Raw genomic sequence first — 14,709 nt, 5'->3', positions numbered from 1 at the left:
TGTGGAACCACCAATGGTCTCTCAGAGCATATACCCGAAAGCCTGGGGATACCGAGACCTCGTGTGGTATCTCTCTAGTCTGAAGTTGCACAGGAAGGCGTACAAGTCTACTTCCAGAATTACTCCCAGGGACAGGACCCTCCTGAAGACTTCGGGGGGGAAGTCCACTCATTGTCCAGATAAATTTGACAGAAAATCTGCCTGAACGTTCTGGACTTCAGGGAGGTAGACAGCTGTCAGGTTTTTCTGGGCCCAGATCATGATGGGCTCTACTTCCTTCGACAGGGAGAGACTGAGTACCCCCCTGTCTCTTGATGTATGCGACTGCCGTCGTGTTGTCCAGTCTTAAGAGGACTGAGGCTCCTGCTGTTAAGTGGTGAAAGGCCTACAGAGCGCAGAATGCTGCTCGGAGTTCCAGAACATTGGAAACTATCCTGTGAGGGAAAATTCCATATGCCTTGGGCTACTTCTGTCAGCCCCTGTTGCTGGCATCTGTAGTGATGGTGACCCAAGACACAGGTGCGATGGAGTGACAATTGAGGAGGTCCCTCTGTTGTAGCCACAAAGAAGGGCTCTCCCGCATGGATGAGATTATTTGGATAGAGTGATCCCGAAGCCCTGGGTTCCACTGCTGAAGGAAACCCTTCTGGAAGGGCCATATTTTCCACTGAGCCCACTTTACCATGGGTGTTGTTGCCACCATGGTGCCAATGATCTTTAGGCATTGAGAGGCTCGGAGATGAGAGGACGACATTGAAAGACGAACTCTGTCCCGGATCACTGAGATTTTTCCAGGGGAAACAAGATGGTGTTCTTGATATCGTTGATGTGTGCCCCGAGAAATACCAGGGACTGCATAGAATCCAGATGGCTCTTTTCCAGATTCAGAAGCCAACCAAACTCGAGCAGAGTGGACATGACCTGGGATCTGTGGATTAGCAACTGCTCCCTGTCCCGAGATAACAAAAGCAGGTCGTCTAGATAGTGATACAGATGGATACCTCTGGTCCTGATCAGAGCCACGACAGCCAACAAGAGTTTTGAAAACACACAAGGCAATGTCATAAGCCCGAAGGAGAGACAGGTGAACTGCAGATGGATTTGATCAACAGCAAAGCAAAGGTATTTCTGGAATTCTGACGCTATCGAAACATGGAAGTAGGCGTTTTCAGGTCTATAGACACAAGCTAATCGCCTGGTTAGATTGCTTGACTGATCATGAGTAGTATCTCCATCTTGAACTTCTTCTTGATAAAATAATTCAAGTGGGTTAGGTCTATAACTGGCCATTTTTCTTCAACACCATGAAGAGGGAAGAGTAGACCCCTTGAAACCTTTCGTCGGCTGGAACCGGAATTGCAGCACCCTGAACCACAAGAGAGTCTGCATAGGACAGGAGAATTAGCTTTTTCTCTTCCGAGAGAGGCAAGGATGCCGACTCACTCTCTCTGGGCAGGCGCAATATCATAAAGACTTAGGGGATTCTTGTCCACCGGAAGATGCCCCTTTTGAAAACTTCTGGCCTGAAGGCTATTTTTTCTTTCAGGTCTTCTTGAACTCATGGCCAGGCCTATAGTAGCGAGCATCCCTTGCTCGATCTGAACCTTGCCTGGGCTGTGTTCTCTTCTGGTTTAGCAGACAGCGATCCTGGGGAAGGAACCCCGACTTGCCCCCTTTGGCACGGGTGATGGCACTGTCCAATTTGTTCCCAAAGAGGGACGAACCTTCCAAGGGAATCCTGCACCATGCCTGCTTGAAGGCAGGCTCAGCTACCCATGGGCGCAGCCACAATGCACGCTTAGCCGTGACAGATGACAGAATGATCTGAGCCACCAGGTGAATTATGTTTAGGGAAGCCTCACCCAAAAAAGCCAGCGCCAACCTTAGCCCATGAATAGATGAGCTCCTGGCCAGTTCTTCTGAGATGCTCCTCAGAGAAGCATCTATGTCGTCCGCACAGACTTCCATCTCTTTAGAAAGAGCTGTGAGAGCTAGAGCTGGTTTGCATCTCATACCCGCTGTAATGTAGATCCGCTTGAGGTCGGTCTCAATTTTCCTCTCCAGGCCATCCCTAAAGGAAACAGTATCCTCCAATGGGAGTGTGACGTGCCTCACCATCCTCATTAGGGCTGCATCAATGAGAGGAGCCGACTCCAGGTGTTTTACATCCTTGCTTTTAAATGGGTACATTTTTGACACCTTTGTTAACAGGTAGGGTTTTCCCGATACCACTTTTTTGAGACCGAGTACAAGTACCGATACTTTTTTTCAAGTACTCGCCGATACCAATTACCGATACTTTTTTTTACAACTTTTATTTTTTACTATTTTTTTTTTTTACAGTGATTTTTTTTTTTTTAGGGGGGGGGGTCCCCCCCCCTAAAAAAAAAAAATCTCAGTGTGGATTCTCAGTGTGGATTCTCAGTGTGTTTTTTTTTTTATTTACATTTTTTTAATTTTTTTAAATAATATTTATTGCAATTTATTTTTAATTTTTTATTAATCAGCCCTGTTGCGGGTCTTTGGAGAGATATCAGGGGTCTTAACAGACCTCTGACATCTCCCCTTTAAAACAGACACATCTTGATGGCCTCAAAATACACCAAACATTACATTATCCCTTTTGCAGCAGAGGCTAGCAATGTTCATCGAGAGTTTTATAGACACTCATTAGAAATCTGTCTCCCGTCTATGCAACAAATAGCGCAAGCATAAAGGTTCAATGAAGGATGGATGGCCGCACTCCAAAAACCGTACAGGTTGTCTTTTATTAAATGAACAGCAAAAGCATTACCAGATCACAGCAACAGAAACAGGGGACAGCCGACGTTTCGCACAAAATCAGTGCTTTTTTTATGGCGCAACTTGACACAAATTCACGTGGTCTGTGAATCTGTATGTAAAACTGTTGCAGAGTTGCCCAATACAACTGCCGGAAATAAATGTCAGCAACATACGATCTTTCAATTAATACCTAAGTTGCTTGCAACTGCGATATAGTACTAGTGAGTGACAGTCACAGCAGTATTCAGTGTTCACATGACACAATCTATTTTTCTTCCTTACCCGAGGACTGCTCCGCTCTCGGTCCTGCTTGTTCTTGTTGCTCCGCCCACTCTCCGCCCCTCTCAGGCAGTTTCTCATCCTGCTCTCCGCCCCTCAGCACGTTCTTAGGCCTCTCCCCGCCTCCTTTAAGCCTGTTCTCCGCCCCCTCGTCACTGAAAAAAAAATAAAAATAAAAAAAAGTATCAGGTGAAGTTCTCCGCCCCTCAACACGTTCTCAGCCGGCTCTCCGCCCACTGTCCGCCCTTCAGCATGTTCACAGGTTGCTCTCCACCACCTCTAAGCCCACTCTCCGCCCCCGCTCTCTTCTCACAAAAAAAAAGTATCGGGTGAAGCATCGGGTCATTTGCGCGAGTACAAGTACTCGTGCAAATGCTCAGTATCGGTCCCGATACCGATACTAGTATCGGGACAACCCTATTAACAGGCAATACTTCCTTTCAACACCGCCACATTCATCTGTAATTATTGCGCCAAGTTTACCCACAAAGGAGAAATTAGGGTGTTCTTTTTTGAGGCGTTTAAAATATTTCCTCTGTTTGGAGGGTGCCCCCACTGGCTCTTCTCATCTCAAAGCTTCTTTGACAGCTTTGACCAGTTGTGGTAATGGAGAAAATTCAAAACCTGCACCAGGGTCATCTACCTCCACCCCACTGTCCGAGGCTTCAATTGAGGAATTTCTCAGCTGTGAAGGGCCTGGGGCCTCGAGATCATCCCTAATAGGGACTAACATAGTGTTGCCAGCAGGGTTGTGGGTATGACCAAAATTTGCTTTACTCAGGGATTCATGGACCACCTTTCTGACCAGTGCTTCCACTTTTTGGTCTCCACCCTCTCTTTTGCGACTTTAGAAAAGCATCGCTCGCAGAGCGATTTACCTTCCGGAGCCTGGGGCCCACATACCCAGCAGGCTTTCCTCACAGAGCGGCTGGAGTGGTGGTGAGAGCGTCGCCCAGAGGTGGTTTTAGACTCCTCTCTGTGGTACCTAGATCTAAAGAAAGATCTATGACGTCTGGAGCTTGAAGAGGAGTGATGACGTTGAGACCTAGGACGGTCTTTGCCATGCTTTGGTGTTCAGACCTAGAAGTGCTGTGTGAAAAGAAAGGGTTAATAGCTCCCGAATGAGTGAACCCAAGCATCACAGGCAGAAAAGAACTAAATCTTATCTGCAGCGCAAGGGTTGGCCACAGGAGGGCAGTGACATATCCATGGCAAGGCAGTTTGAAACTGAAATGAACCATTGAAGCCTTATGAGAAACAGGAGTGACAACAGGCATGAGAGAACACATAACAAACATAGCCAGCACCTAGGGAGCATGCAGCAAACAATTTACCTTGTAAACCAGAGACCATTGCCTAGGGAAACCGCTGCATAAGCCTGCAAGTCATCCCAAGTATTTGCTGCTTTGACAGCTATTTAAATCTGCCGCCGATAATGTCACCGCCCCCACAGCGCGCCTGCGCTGGAAAAACGTCGCGACCAATCACATTCGCAACCGCCGCAACCATTTTGGCGAAATCGCGGCTGCTCGAACCAAGCACTGAATCTTCGTTCGTGGCTTGCAAATGCGCAGACAGGTCCTGGCGACTTCCTGAAGCAGCGAGCTGGAACGCAGCTGCGCTCCAGCCGCCATGGCAACTCACTGGAGTTTGATAGAAAATAAGGAGACAAACAAAACACAGGGATACGGCTGCTATATAAAACGAATATCTTTGTACTTTACCACCACCATGGCACGATCCGGACCAGAACCTGGGACTGGGGAGCTGTTCGCTCGACCCACTGCACGATCGGGCGTTTACAAGGCCTCTCGCTAATAGCTGGGACGTTTGGCCATATTGCCGCTTGCCTGCCAATGGCCAGGTTAGTAAGCTCTTCATGGTATCGCATCATATCGCCCATGTTCACCTGCTAATAGCTAGGATTGCTGGACTGCAGAGAGGATCACCGCTAACCACCAACGTATCGCAGTGCACACCACCAGGCCTGGATTACAGAAAACTTAATGAAAAGGTAAGACTATATCTTGGTCCTAGGAGGAGGACAACAAAAAAAAGGAACACGGCCTCTGGCCCAGAGCAAAGATTTATGGGAGAAGGGTCCTGTGAGGTATGAGGGGCGAGATTTACCCACACGTAGGCTGCCATGGAGTCTGTCAGGAAAGTGCACTTTTAAGTACAGTCGCTGTAGATCTGAGGGGGACATGCAGGGCCGATCCTCCCTATAGGCTCACTATGCAAGCCGCTTAGGGCCCTGCAAAGCTGTGAAGGGCCCCCCAAATTACTAGAGGCCCCGCCTGGTGAGAAGTCATTTTCGCCCCCTCACCCCGCTTCTAAACTCGCTGGCTGAGTCATTTCCGACAGCAGAACACCCCCTCCCCCCGCTTCTCAACTTTCTTTAATGTGACATGTCACTGTCGTCAGCGCCCTCCGCTTCTCATTTTTAATGTGCCATGTCATTTTGCTTAGGGTCCCAGGGAGGTCAGGATCGGCACTGGGGACATGTAAGGAAAAAACAACAACAAAAAAACAGCATTTTGCTTGCACATGATTGGATGATAAAATCTACAGAGCTTCCAAATTTCAGAGCTTCCCCTCAGATCTACAGTGACTGCACTACAAGTGCACTTGTAGTTCAGAGTGGATTTCCCTTTAGTAAATCAACCCCTTTGGCTTTTTTAGGCATTTTCAGGCATATGCTCGTACAGGCAGAACAACCCCCACCAAACTCAAGTTTTGAAGAGCAGCTAGTGTCCCAAAGAGTTCAAAAAAAGCTCAAAGAAGCTCAAAAACACGCAGAAACATTTGTTCAAGCTTTTTGTTTTGTTTAGACAGTGGTCAAGAAAATACTATCTAGGAGGGTTTGTGGAAAAAAAAAATATTCTCAAAAAAGCTCAAAGAAGCTTAAATTAGCTTGAGGAAGCTCAATTAAAACATGCACAAGAGCACAAAAAAAGAACAAGCTTCTTCAAGCTGAAATAAAAGCTCAAAATCCTGCAAAAGCAGCTTTTTTTTTTTGAGCCCTAACAAAGTTTTACACCAAAACCACAGTTTGTAACACATAATTTCATGATGCAGTGCAGTTTCCTTTTTATCTGGTAAGTGGAAATTGCCATGCTGCGAGTTTGATTACAACGGTAAAGTGAATTGCTATAGATTATATTACTGGTGACCTGTAAGGGAGGTTTATATACTTTGATTGTTAATTTAGATAATCAGAGAGGGTTACAATTTTTTTTATTACATTGTTTGTCAAGTTTTATAGCATATTTGTAGCAGCCCAGAATGTATTCTTTGTAATAACAAAAACATTGGCATTCCTAGCATATGTTTGCTGTACACATGCTTTGGCTTATATTGGTCTCACTGTTGCATAAAGAGGTATAAGACCTAAAGAATAATAGTGTTTTGTCTTTTCTTTTGTCCATTCAGTTGTTATGACTCCTGTCACATCGACAACAGTGATCATGACGACCTCATTCCACGAGTCACCTTCTGCTTGCATGTGTCCAGTCTGTCGCCAGAACGTAGTGTCAAGAGTGGAGTATAACACAGGCCCCCTCACCTGGCTTATCTTTTGCATTCTGATCTTTTTTGGGTAAACATCACAACCTGGTTATAAGTACAGCTATTAATTTACCAAGTGCAATAACTACCATACAAAATGTTTGCTCATTTTATTAACTTATATAAAACTTACTTTCACAACATGTAAGATTTCTGAACCAAAGAGCCGGTTCACACTGGGGCGCTGTGGCGTAGCGTGGGGGGGGGGGCAGGGGGTGCTAGGGCCCCGGGCGAAAAATTTAGGGGGGCGAAATTCCGTGCCTCGCCTCTTCCTAATTTTTATTTTCTATGTCCCCCCCGATCTCTGGCCGCCATGTTTAATGTCCGGCGCCCTGTGATTGGGTGTATGGGGGTCATGTGCGGTGTGGGGCTGGCCAGTCCCCGATCCGCACATGACCCCCATATGCCCAGAGTGCGCCGGGAAACATTGAACATGGCAGCGGGAGACAAGTGCTGAAAGGAACCCGCTGTCTCCTCCTCCGTCTGTCCCTGTGGTGCAGTTCTGTGTGTGGAGCGGGGCTCAATGGAGATGGGACTGGAGCATTGATGTCTGTGGATTGCCTCGGGTGGATGACGCTGCCTGGCGGGGACTCTAACACTCTAGTGGAGCGCAGTGGAGGGGCGACTCGGCTCAGTAGAGATGGGACTCGGAGCATGGATGGAGGTGCAGCGTCTAACACCATGGAGCACGCTGCGGGTGGATGGCGCTGGCGGGGAGTCGGGACAGAGACAGAGGTAAGGAGGACTCAGAGGATGGATTTGCACACAGCTGTGGGGAGGGGGGTGTGAGTAGTACAGGAAGTACTGTAGGACGCAGACTGTAGGTTTTGGGGGGTCAGTGTAGGTGTCGGGGGTCAGTGTAGGTGTCGGGGGTCAGTGTAGCTGTCGGGTAGGTGTCGGGGGTCAGTGTAGGTGTCCGGGGTTAGTGTAGGTGTCGGGTAGCTGTCGGGGGTCAGTGTAGGTGTCGGGTAGGTGTCGGGGGTCAGTGTAGGTGTCGGGGGTCAGTGTAGGTGTCGGGTAGATGTCGGGGGTCAGGGTAGGTGTCGGGGGTCAGGGTGGGGGTCAGGGTAGGTGTCCGGGGTCAGTGTAGGTGTTGGGTAGGTGTCCGGGGTCAGTGTAGGTGTCGGGGGTCAGTGTAGGTGCCCGGGGGTCAGTGTAGGTGTCGGGGGTCAGGGTGGGGGTCAGGGTAGGTGTCCGGGGTCAGTGTAGGTGTTGGGTAGCTGTCGGGGGTCAGTGTAGCTGTCGGGGGTCAGTGTAGGTGTCGGGTAGGTGTCGGGGGTCAGTGTAGGTGTCGGGGGTCAGTGTAGGTGTCGGGTAGATGTCGGGGGTCAGGGTAGGTGTCGGGGGTCAGGGTGGGGGTCAGGGTAGGTGTCGGGGGTCAGGGTAGGTGTCGGGGGTCAGTGTAGGTGTCGGGTAGGTGTCCGGGGTCAGTGTAGGTGTCGGGGGTCAGTGTAGGTGCCGGGGGTCAGTGTAGGTGCCGGGGTAGGTGTCGGGGGTCAGTGTAGGTGTCGGGGGTCAGTGTAGGTGTCGGGTAGGTGTCGGGGGTCAGTGTAGGTGTCGGGGGTCAGTGTAGGTGTCGGGGGTCAGATAGGTCACATATGTTCAAAAAATGGAAAGAGTGCAGCGCTTATGTGGTTAAAACCATGTGTGAAATAAATGTTATACCTTGAAATGTAAACAAATGATATGTGATAAATGTATTAAAAGGAAAACTAATGCAGAGTCCAAAAAGAACACAACATAGTCCGTGAAGAGTTAATTCCAAAAGCAAATCCGTGAAGGGTTAATTCCCAAAAAGACACATTGCTTGCCAAGAAAGTGAAGATAGAGTTCTGTGAATAATAAGTCCCCAAATTCTCTGGTAATACCCTGGTTTATTTTGGGACTTATTATTCACCAAACTTTATCTTCACTTTCTTGGCAAGCAATGTGTCTTTTTGGGAATTAACCCTTCACGGATTTGCTTTTGGAATTAACTCTTCACGGACTATGTTGTGTTCTTTTTGGACTCTGCATTAGTTTTCCTTTTAATACATTTATCACATATCATTTGTTTACATTTCAAGGTATAACATTTATTTCACACATGGTTTTAACCACATAAGCGCTGCACTCTTTCCATTTTTTTTAGATCTATCCTAAGGTTTTTTTTTTTTTTTGTAGTGAACTTAAGTGCCAGCTGCTTTCTTATACACTTTATCATCATTTTTTTATTATCTTCTTAAATTAGCGCAGCGTTTGCCTTAGGGCTTCTTTTTTTCTAAGGTCAGGGTAAAGTGGTTCAGGGCGGGGGCGCCAACAATCCTTGCACCAGCCCTGGTGGTCAGGTTAGTGGTCAGTGTGTGGGTTAGTGGTCAGTGTATAGTGGTCAGTGTGTGGGATAGTGGTCAGTGTGTGGGATAGTGGTCAGTGTATAGTGGTCAGTGTGTGGGTTAGTGGTCAGTGTATAGTGGTCAGTGTGTGGGTTAGTGGTCAGTGGTTAGTGGTCAGTGTGTGGGTTAGTGGTCAGTGTATAGTGGTCAGTGTGTGGGATAGTGGTCAGTGTGTGGGTTAGTGGTCAGTGTATAGTGGTCAGTGTGTGGGTTAGTGGTCAGTGTGTGGGTTAGTGGTCAGTGTGTGGGTTAGTGGTCAGTGTATAGTGGTCAGTGTGTGGGTTAGTGGTCAGTGTATAGTGGTCAGTGTGTGGGTTAGTGGTCAGTGTATAGTGGTCAGTGTGTGGGTTAGTGATCAGTGTGTGGGTTAGTGATCAGTGTGTGGGTTAGTGATCAGTGTGTGGGTTAGTGGTCAGTGTATAGTGGTCAGTGTATAGTGGTCAGTGTGTGGGTTAGTGGTCAGTGTATAGTGGTCAGTGTGTGGGTTAGTGGTCAGTGTGTGGGTTAGTGGTCAGTGTGTGGGTTAGTGGTCAGTGTGTGGGTTAGTGGTCAGTGTATGGGTTAGTGGTGAGTGTATAGTGGTGAGTGTATAGTGGTGAGTGTATAGTGGTGAGTGTGTGTTAGTGGTCAGTGTATAGTGGTCAGTGTGAGTTAGTGGTCAGTGGTTAGTGGTCAGTGTGTGGGTTAGTGGTCAGTGTGTGGGTTAGTGGTCAGTGGTTAGTGGTCAGTGTGTGGGTTAGTGGTCAGTGTGTGGGTTAGTGGTCAGTGTATAGTGGTCAGTGTGTGGGATAGTGGTCAGTGTATAGTGGTCAGTGTGTGGGTTAGTGGTCAGTGTATAGTGGTCAGTGTGTGGGTTAGTGGTCAGTGTGTGGGTTAGTGGTCAGTGGTTAGTGGTCAGTGTGTGGGTTAGTGGTCAGTGTATAGTGGTCAGTGTGTGGGATAGTGGTCAGTGTGTGGGATAGTGGTCAGTGTATAGTGGTCAGTGTGTGGGTTAGTGGTAAGTGTATAGTGGTCAGTGTGTGGGTTAGTGGTCAGTGTATAGTGTAGTGGTCAGTGTATAGTGTGGTGGTGGTGTGTGGGTTAGTGGTTCGTGTATAGTGTAGTGGTCAGTGTTTACTGCATACTTGCTAGTGTAGTGTAATGGTCAGTGTGTAGTGTAGTGGCCAATGTAGGAATCGGGTAGGTCAGTGCAGTGGACAGGTAGGTAAGTGTAATGGTCAGTCTAGAAATCATGTAGGTCCATGTAGAGGTCAGTGTAGTGGTCAGTATAGGAATCGGGCTGGTCAGTACTATTGTAAGAAGGGAAGGGACTCGGGGAGTGCAAAAAGTCCGCAGGTTAGGGGGGGGGCGCAAATTTCTTGCCTTGCCCCGGGCGCTGACAACCCTAGCTACGCCACTGCTGGGGCGGCACGACTTCGGGGGCGACTCGGCCAGGCGACCTGAAGACGACTTCTAAGGCGACTTGCAAAATGACTTCTGTATAGAAGTCAATGCAAATCGCCCCGAGTCTCCCCCAAAGTCGTACAAGAACCTTTTTCTAAGTCGGAGCGACTTGCGTAGCTCCTATTAGAACGGTTCTATTGACTACAATGGGATTCGACTTGTCAGGCGGCTGTGTCGCATGACGAGTCGCCCCAGTGTGAAACGGGTCTAAAGATGAACTCCAGGCAAACCACTAAATACACTGAATAAATACATTCCAGGGAGTTGTTTTATATGTCCATACACCCCTGAGATCCACACAGCTCTGCCACACAGAATAACCGTGCTTGGTATGATAGATTTTCAGTGCTGCAGGGCTCATTCATATTAGATGCGGGGACTGCATAGTTGGCAACAGTCCCAAATTGTGGCAGAGAGCAACATGTTTTTTTTATGCAGCCACTGGACTGTGACAAATTAGGCTGAAAACTGCTCTGCTCAATTTCTCAGTTAGAACAGTGCTGCGGGAAAAAAAAGATACCAACTTAATATTGGGAAGGAGCTGTATACATGACGCTCCTCTCACCGCTCCAAAGATGCCGCTGACAGGAGATTTTTTTCTCTCCTGCCAGCGCATCGCCTCCGGCTTTCACATTGAGTAGGCAGTGAAGGAGTTTTTCAGGCGGTATAGCAGTGCTATTTTTAGCGCTGTACAGCCTGAAAAACTCCTCAGTGTGAAAGGGGTCTTAAAGCAGGGGTCTCAAAACTGTGGCCCGAGGGCTAGATGTGGCCCTTTGCTAGCTTCTGTCCGGCCCTTGGGGCACTATTCCTCCCACTGAGACCAGCAATGGGGCACGCTTTCTTCCACTGATACCAATGGTGGGATACTATTGACCTATTGACCACCAATCCTGAGGCCATATTCTCACTGATGCCGACATTTTATGCCCTTGCTGGCCACAATCCGGCCCACATAAAGTCTGAAGGACAATAAACTGGCCCTTTGCTTGAAAAGTTTGGAGACCCCTGCCTTAAAGATAATCACATATCAGTTGGGTCTGGAACACATAAACTGAGAAAATGTTTGCCCCGGGAGCTGTGGTGACAGTAACCCCAGGGCCATATATAGAAGTCCCCAAATGATAAGAAATGAGTGGTCTCAAATCCAAATCCAAGTGATGGTTTTTAAGGGCTCCAATTCTGAGTGAAGTTAATTGAGTACAGCTAAGTATATGCTGATGTTTAAATAATAAGAAATGAATGGGGGCCATCACCAAAGTAAAAAAACTAATGACAAAGGGTGTAGAAAGACTGTCCACGTCCAAAGAAACAAAACCTCAAAGTTGAGGAAAGGGAGCATGGGTCAAGTAAGTGATGTGTGTTACAAGCCCAGATAACCGTAACACCAAAGATTAAAAAAACAATGAAAAATAGTGCTAAAAGAGCCTTAAAAGAGAATGTGCACAGTGATTACCATGATCCATGATCCAAGTTTATGAGAGTTCAGTGTGCACGGGAAGTGCTGTAAAGAGGGCCAACTAGCACCGATGGGGGTTGTATATACACCTAGCATGATTATTGGGTATATACTGGGTATATAACACCCCCATCTTGAACAGCAGGATCTAAATGCGTATACTGATGTGCAGGGCTTTTTTTCAGGGGGAACTTGGGGGAACTCAGTTCCACCACCTCTGGCTCAGACCCTTTGGTGCCTGCTCACCACAATCACTTGAAAACACAGAGGTCTGGTTTCTGTGTTTACAAGTGACAGCTTTGTAACCCCCTGAACTCTGCACTCTGTATGTAATGCAATTATGGTATTTAATGCCCCTTTAAGACCCTCCTACTGTTTGTGAAATCTGAACGGGTCGTGGTTGAGTTCCTGCACCTATTTTCTGAGAAAAAAAGCTCTGCTGATGTGGTATTGCGTTACATACTAACCTGTGTAGATAATGTCACAGTGGTTAAACACATCAGGGTTTTCTCTAATCAGAAGCCCTGGATGACAAAGAGGGTTAAGTGTCTTCTGAGAGAACAGGGTCATGCCTTTAGGGATGGTGATAGGATACAGAAGTACAGAAAGGCTAGGGCAAATTTAAAGAGCGGTATAAAAGAGGCCAATTGAGGAATACTTTAAGGTAAATAACCTGCGAGAAGGTTGGAAAGGGCCACAGCATATTCTTAATCACAGAGAAGGTAAGAACATAGATGCTAAGCCTATTCAATTAGCTGAGGAAATAAATTTTTTTTTTTTTTTAGGTCACAAATTCTCAGGAAACATATTTTCCAGAGTTGGGTCTGGATGACATCTTGCCTCTTGTGCAAGAACATGAGATGCGATGGGCATTTAAGTCCATAAATACTAGGAAAGCAGAGTGTCCCACTGGAATCACAGGGATGAACTGGCAGGTGTCTTTACTAAGATACTTAACATATCATTATCCCTACCTGCAGTACCAACTTGCCTAAAACCAACTATTATTACTCCAGTCCCTAAAACTACAAATATAGATAGTTTAACCTCCCTGGCAGTATGATTATTTCAGAAAAAAGGTGTTGAAAGCGGTACCATTATTTGCAAGGAAATCTGGCGTTTTATATTGTAGGCCTGTAATTCTTAGGAATAACTCATTTAAATCTGACCAAACAACAGTCTAGTAGGCATCCCGGGTATGACATTTTATTTTAAAAACAAAATTATAATATAATAAATAATAATATATATAACAAATAAAAATATAATTATAATAAAAAGTATTCAATAATGTAATCAACTCAAAATCACTGAAATTTGCTCAGTTGCAGAATTGTCGCTGTCATTACTTTTATTTTTTTTATGATAAATTTCCCCACAAATCGCTATCGCACAATTCTGCAAGTGATTATAATTTATTATCGCTGTTTTCTAGCTGCTCTAAAACCATTTTTGACATAAAGGGACACTTTTGGTTGCTATGGACAATCTACAGTTTGCAGGCAGAAAGAACAGTTTTTATTATATAAAAGTACATGTAGGACACTGGGCAGACCACTAGGGACAAAGGAGGGTGTGTATTTTTTTTACATACAGTACTGTAATCTATAAGATTACAGTATACTGTATGTATTGTGTATGTTTAACTTTTTGAATTTGGCGCCGTTCTCCCCTCCCGTGCGTCGTAACGTCGCAGGGAACGGAGATCGGCGGCACAGGAGGACACTGTGTGAATCGAGCGAGGTCCCGCTTGCTCACACAGCGCGGTGGCATCGCTGGATCCAGGGACAAGGTAAGTAAACCATGCCTGTGGATTCAGCGAGGCAAGCCCGAGTCTGACTCGGGGTTACCAATCGTAGCCAAAAAATCTCACCCAGAGTCAGACTCGGGAATACCGCCAGGGGTTTTAAAAGACTATAGGCCCATTACATTAACTTCAGTAGTAATGAAATGTTTTGAAAGAGTAGTGTTAGGGCGTATTAAAACAGCCTTACCAGACAATCTTAATCCTTATCAGTGTGCATATAGGGCAAACAGAAGCACAGAGAATGCTATTGCTTTTGCATTGCACAGGGCTCTAAGTCCCCTAGCAATTATGTAAGAATGCTGTTTATTGATAACAGTTCTGCATTTAATAATTCTGGACTTACTAGTTTCTAAAATGCTGAAGCTGATGTTGCCAGGGTCCCTTTGTTTATGGACAAGGGACTTTTTGGTGAATTGCCCACAACCAGTCAGACTAGGTAAACAAGTTTCCTCTGAGTGCATTATTAGTATAGGAGTGAATCCTGACTGGGCGTCATATGACATCCAGCAGGATAACAGCCGTCGCGCGCCTGTGGGAGTGCGGTCTGACACACCGATCTCGGTAAAGAGTGGTCCGACGGAGGCTCTTTACCACATGATCAGTTGTGTACAATCACGACTGATCACGATGTAAACATGAAGAGCCATTGATCGGCTTTCTCTGACGCAAGCAGAGGAGAGCCGATCGGCTGCTCTCTTCACAGGGGGTCTGCACTGATTGTTTATCAGTGCAGCCCCCCTCAGATGCCCGCCCAGGACCACCAGGGATGGCCATCCACACTGGACCACCAGGTATGCTACCCTAGACCACCAGGGATATGCCAATCAGTGGCCATGCAGCTGCCAATCTGTGCCCTTCCACAATGCCTGCCAGTGCCACCAAGGATGCCTATCAGTGCCATGTATCAGTGCCACCCATAAGTACCCATCAGTACAGCCTTTCAGTGCTGCCTATCAGTGCCCACCAGCGCCATCCATGAGTGCCTATCAGTGGCGCCTATC

The 14,709-nt window shown here is 46.9% G+C and overlaps 1 protein-coding gene across 2 annotated transcripts in view; it reads left to right on the top strand.

The window, feature by feature from the left end:
• LOC120943596 (lipopolysaccharide-induced tumor necrosis factor-alpha factor homolog) overlaps nucleotides 1-14,709 on the top strand; it is a 116,340-nt gene that overhangs the window by 70,801 nt on the left and 30,830 nt on the right. For both annotated transcript variants that reach the window (XM_040356972.1, XM_040356973.1), the window contains exon 4: nucleotides 6,496-6,661. In XM_040356972.1, coding sequence (XP_040212906.1) covers nucleotides 6,496-6,661 — 166 coding nt within the window. The remainder of the gene's footprint in view (nucleotides 1-6,495; nucleotides 6,662-14,709) is intronic.

The sequence above is a fragment of the Rana temporaria genome, chromosome 6 (genome assembly GCF_905171775.1).
Source record: "Rana temporaria chromosome 6, aRanTem1.1, whole genome shotgun sequence".
Classification (NCBI taxonomy): Eukaryota; Metazoa; Chordata; class Amphibia; order Anura; family Ranidae; genus Rana; species Rana temporaria.
Note: the sequence above shows the minus strand (reverse complement) of the source record. Positions and strands in the feature narration are given on the sequence as shown.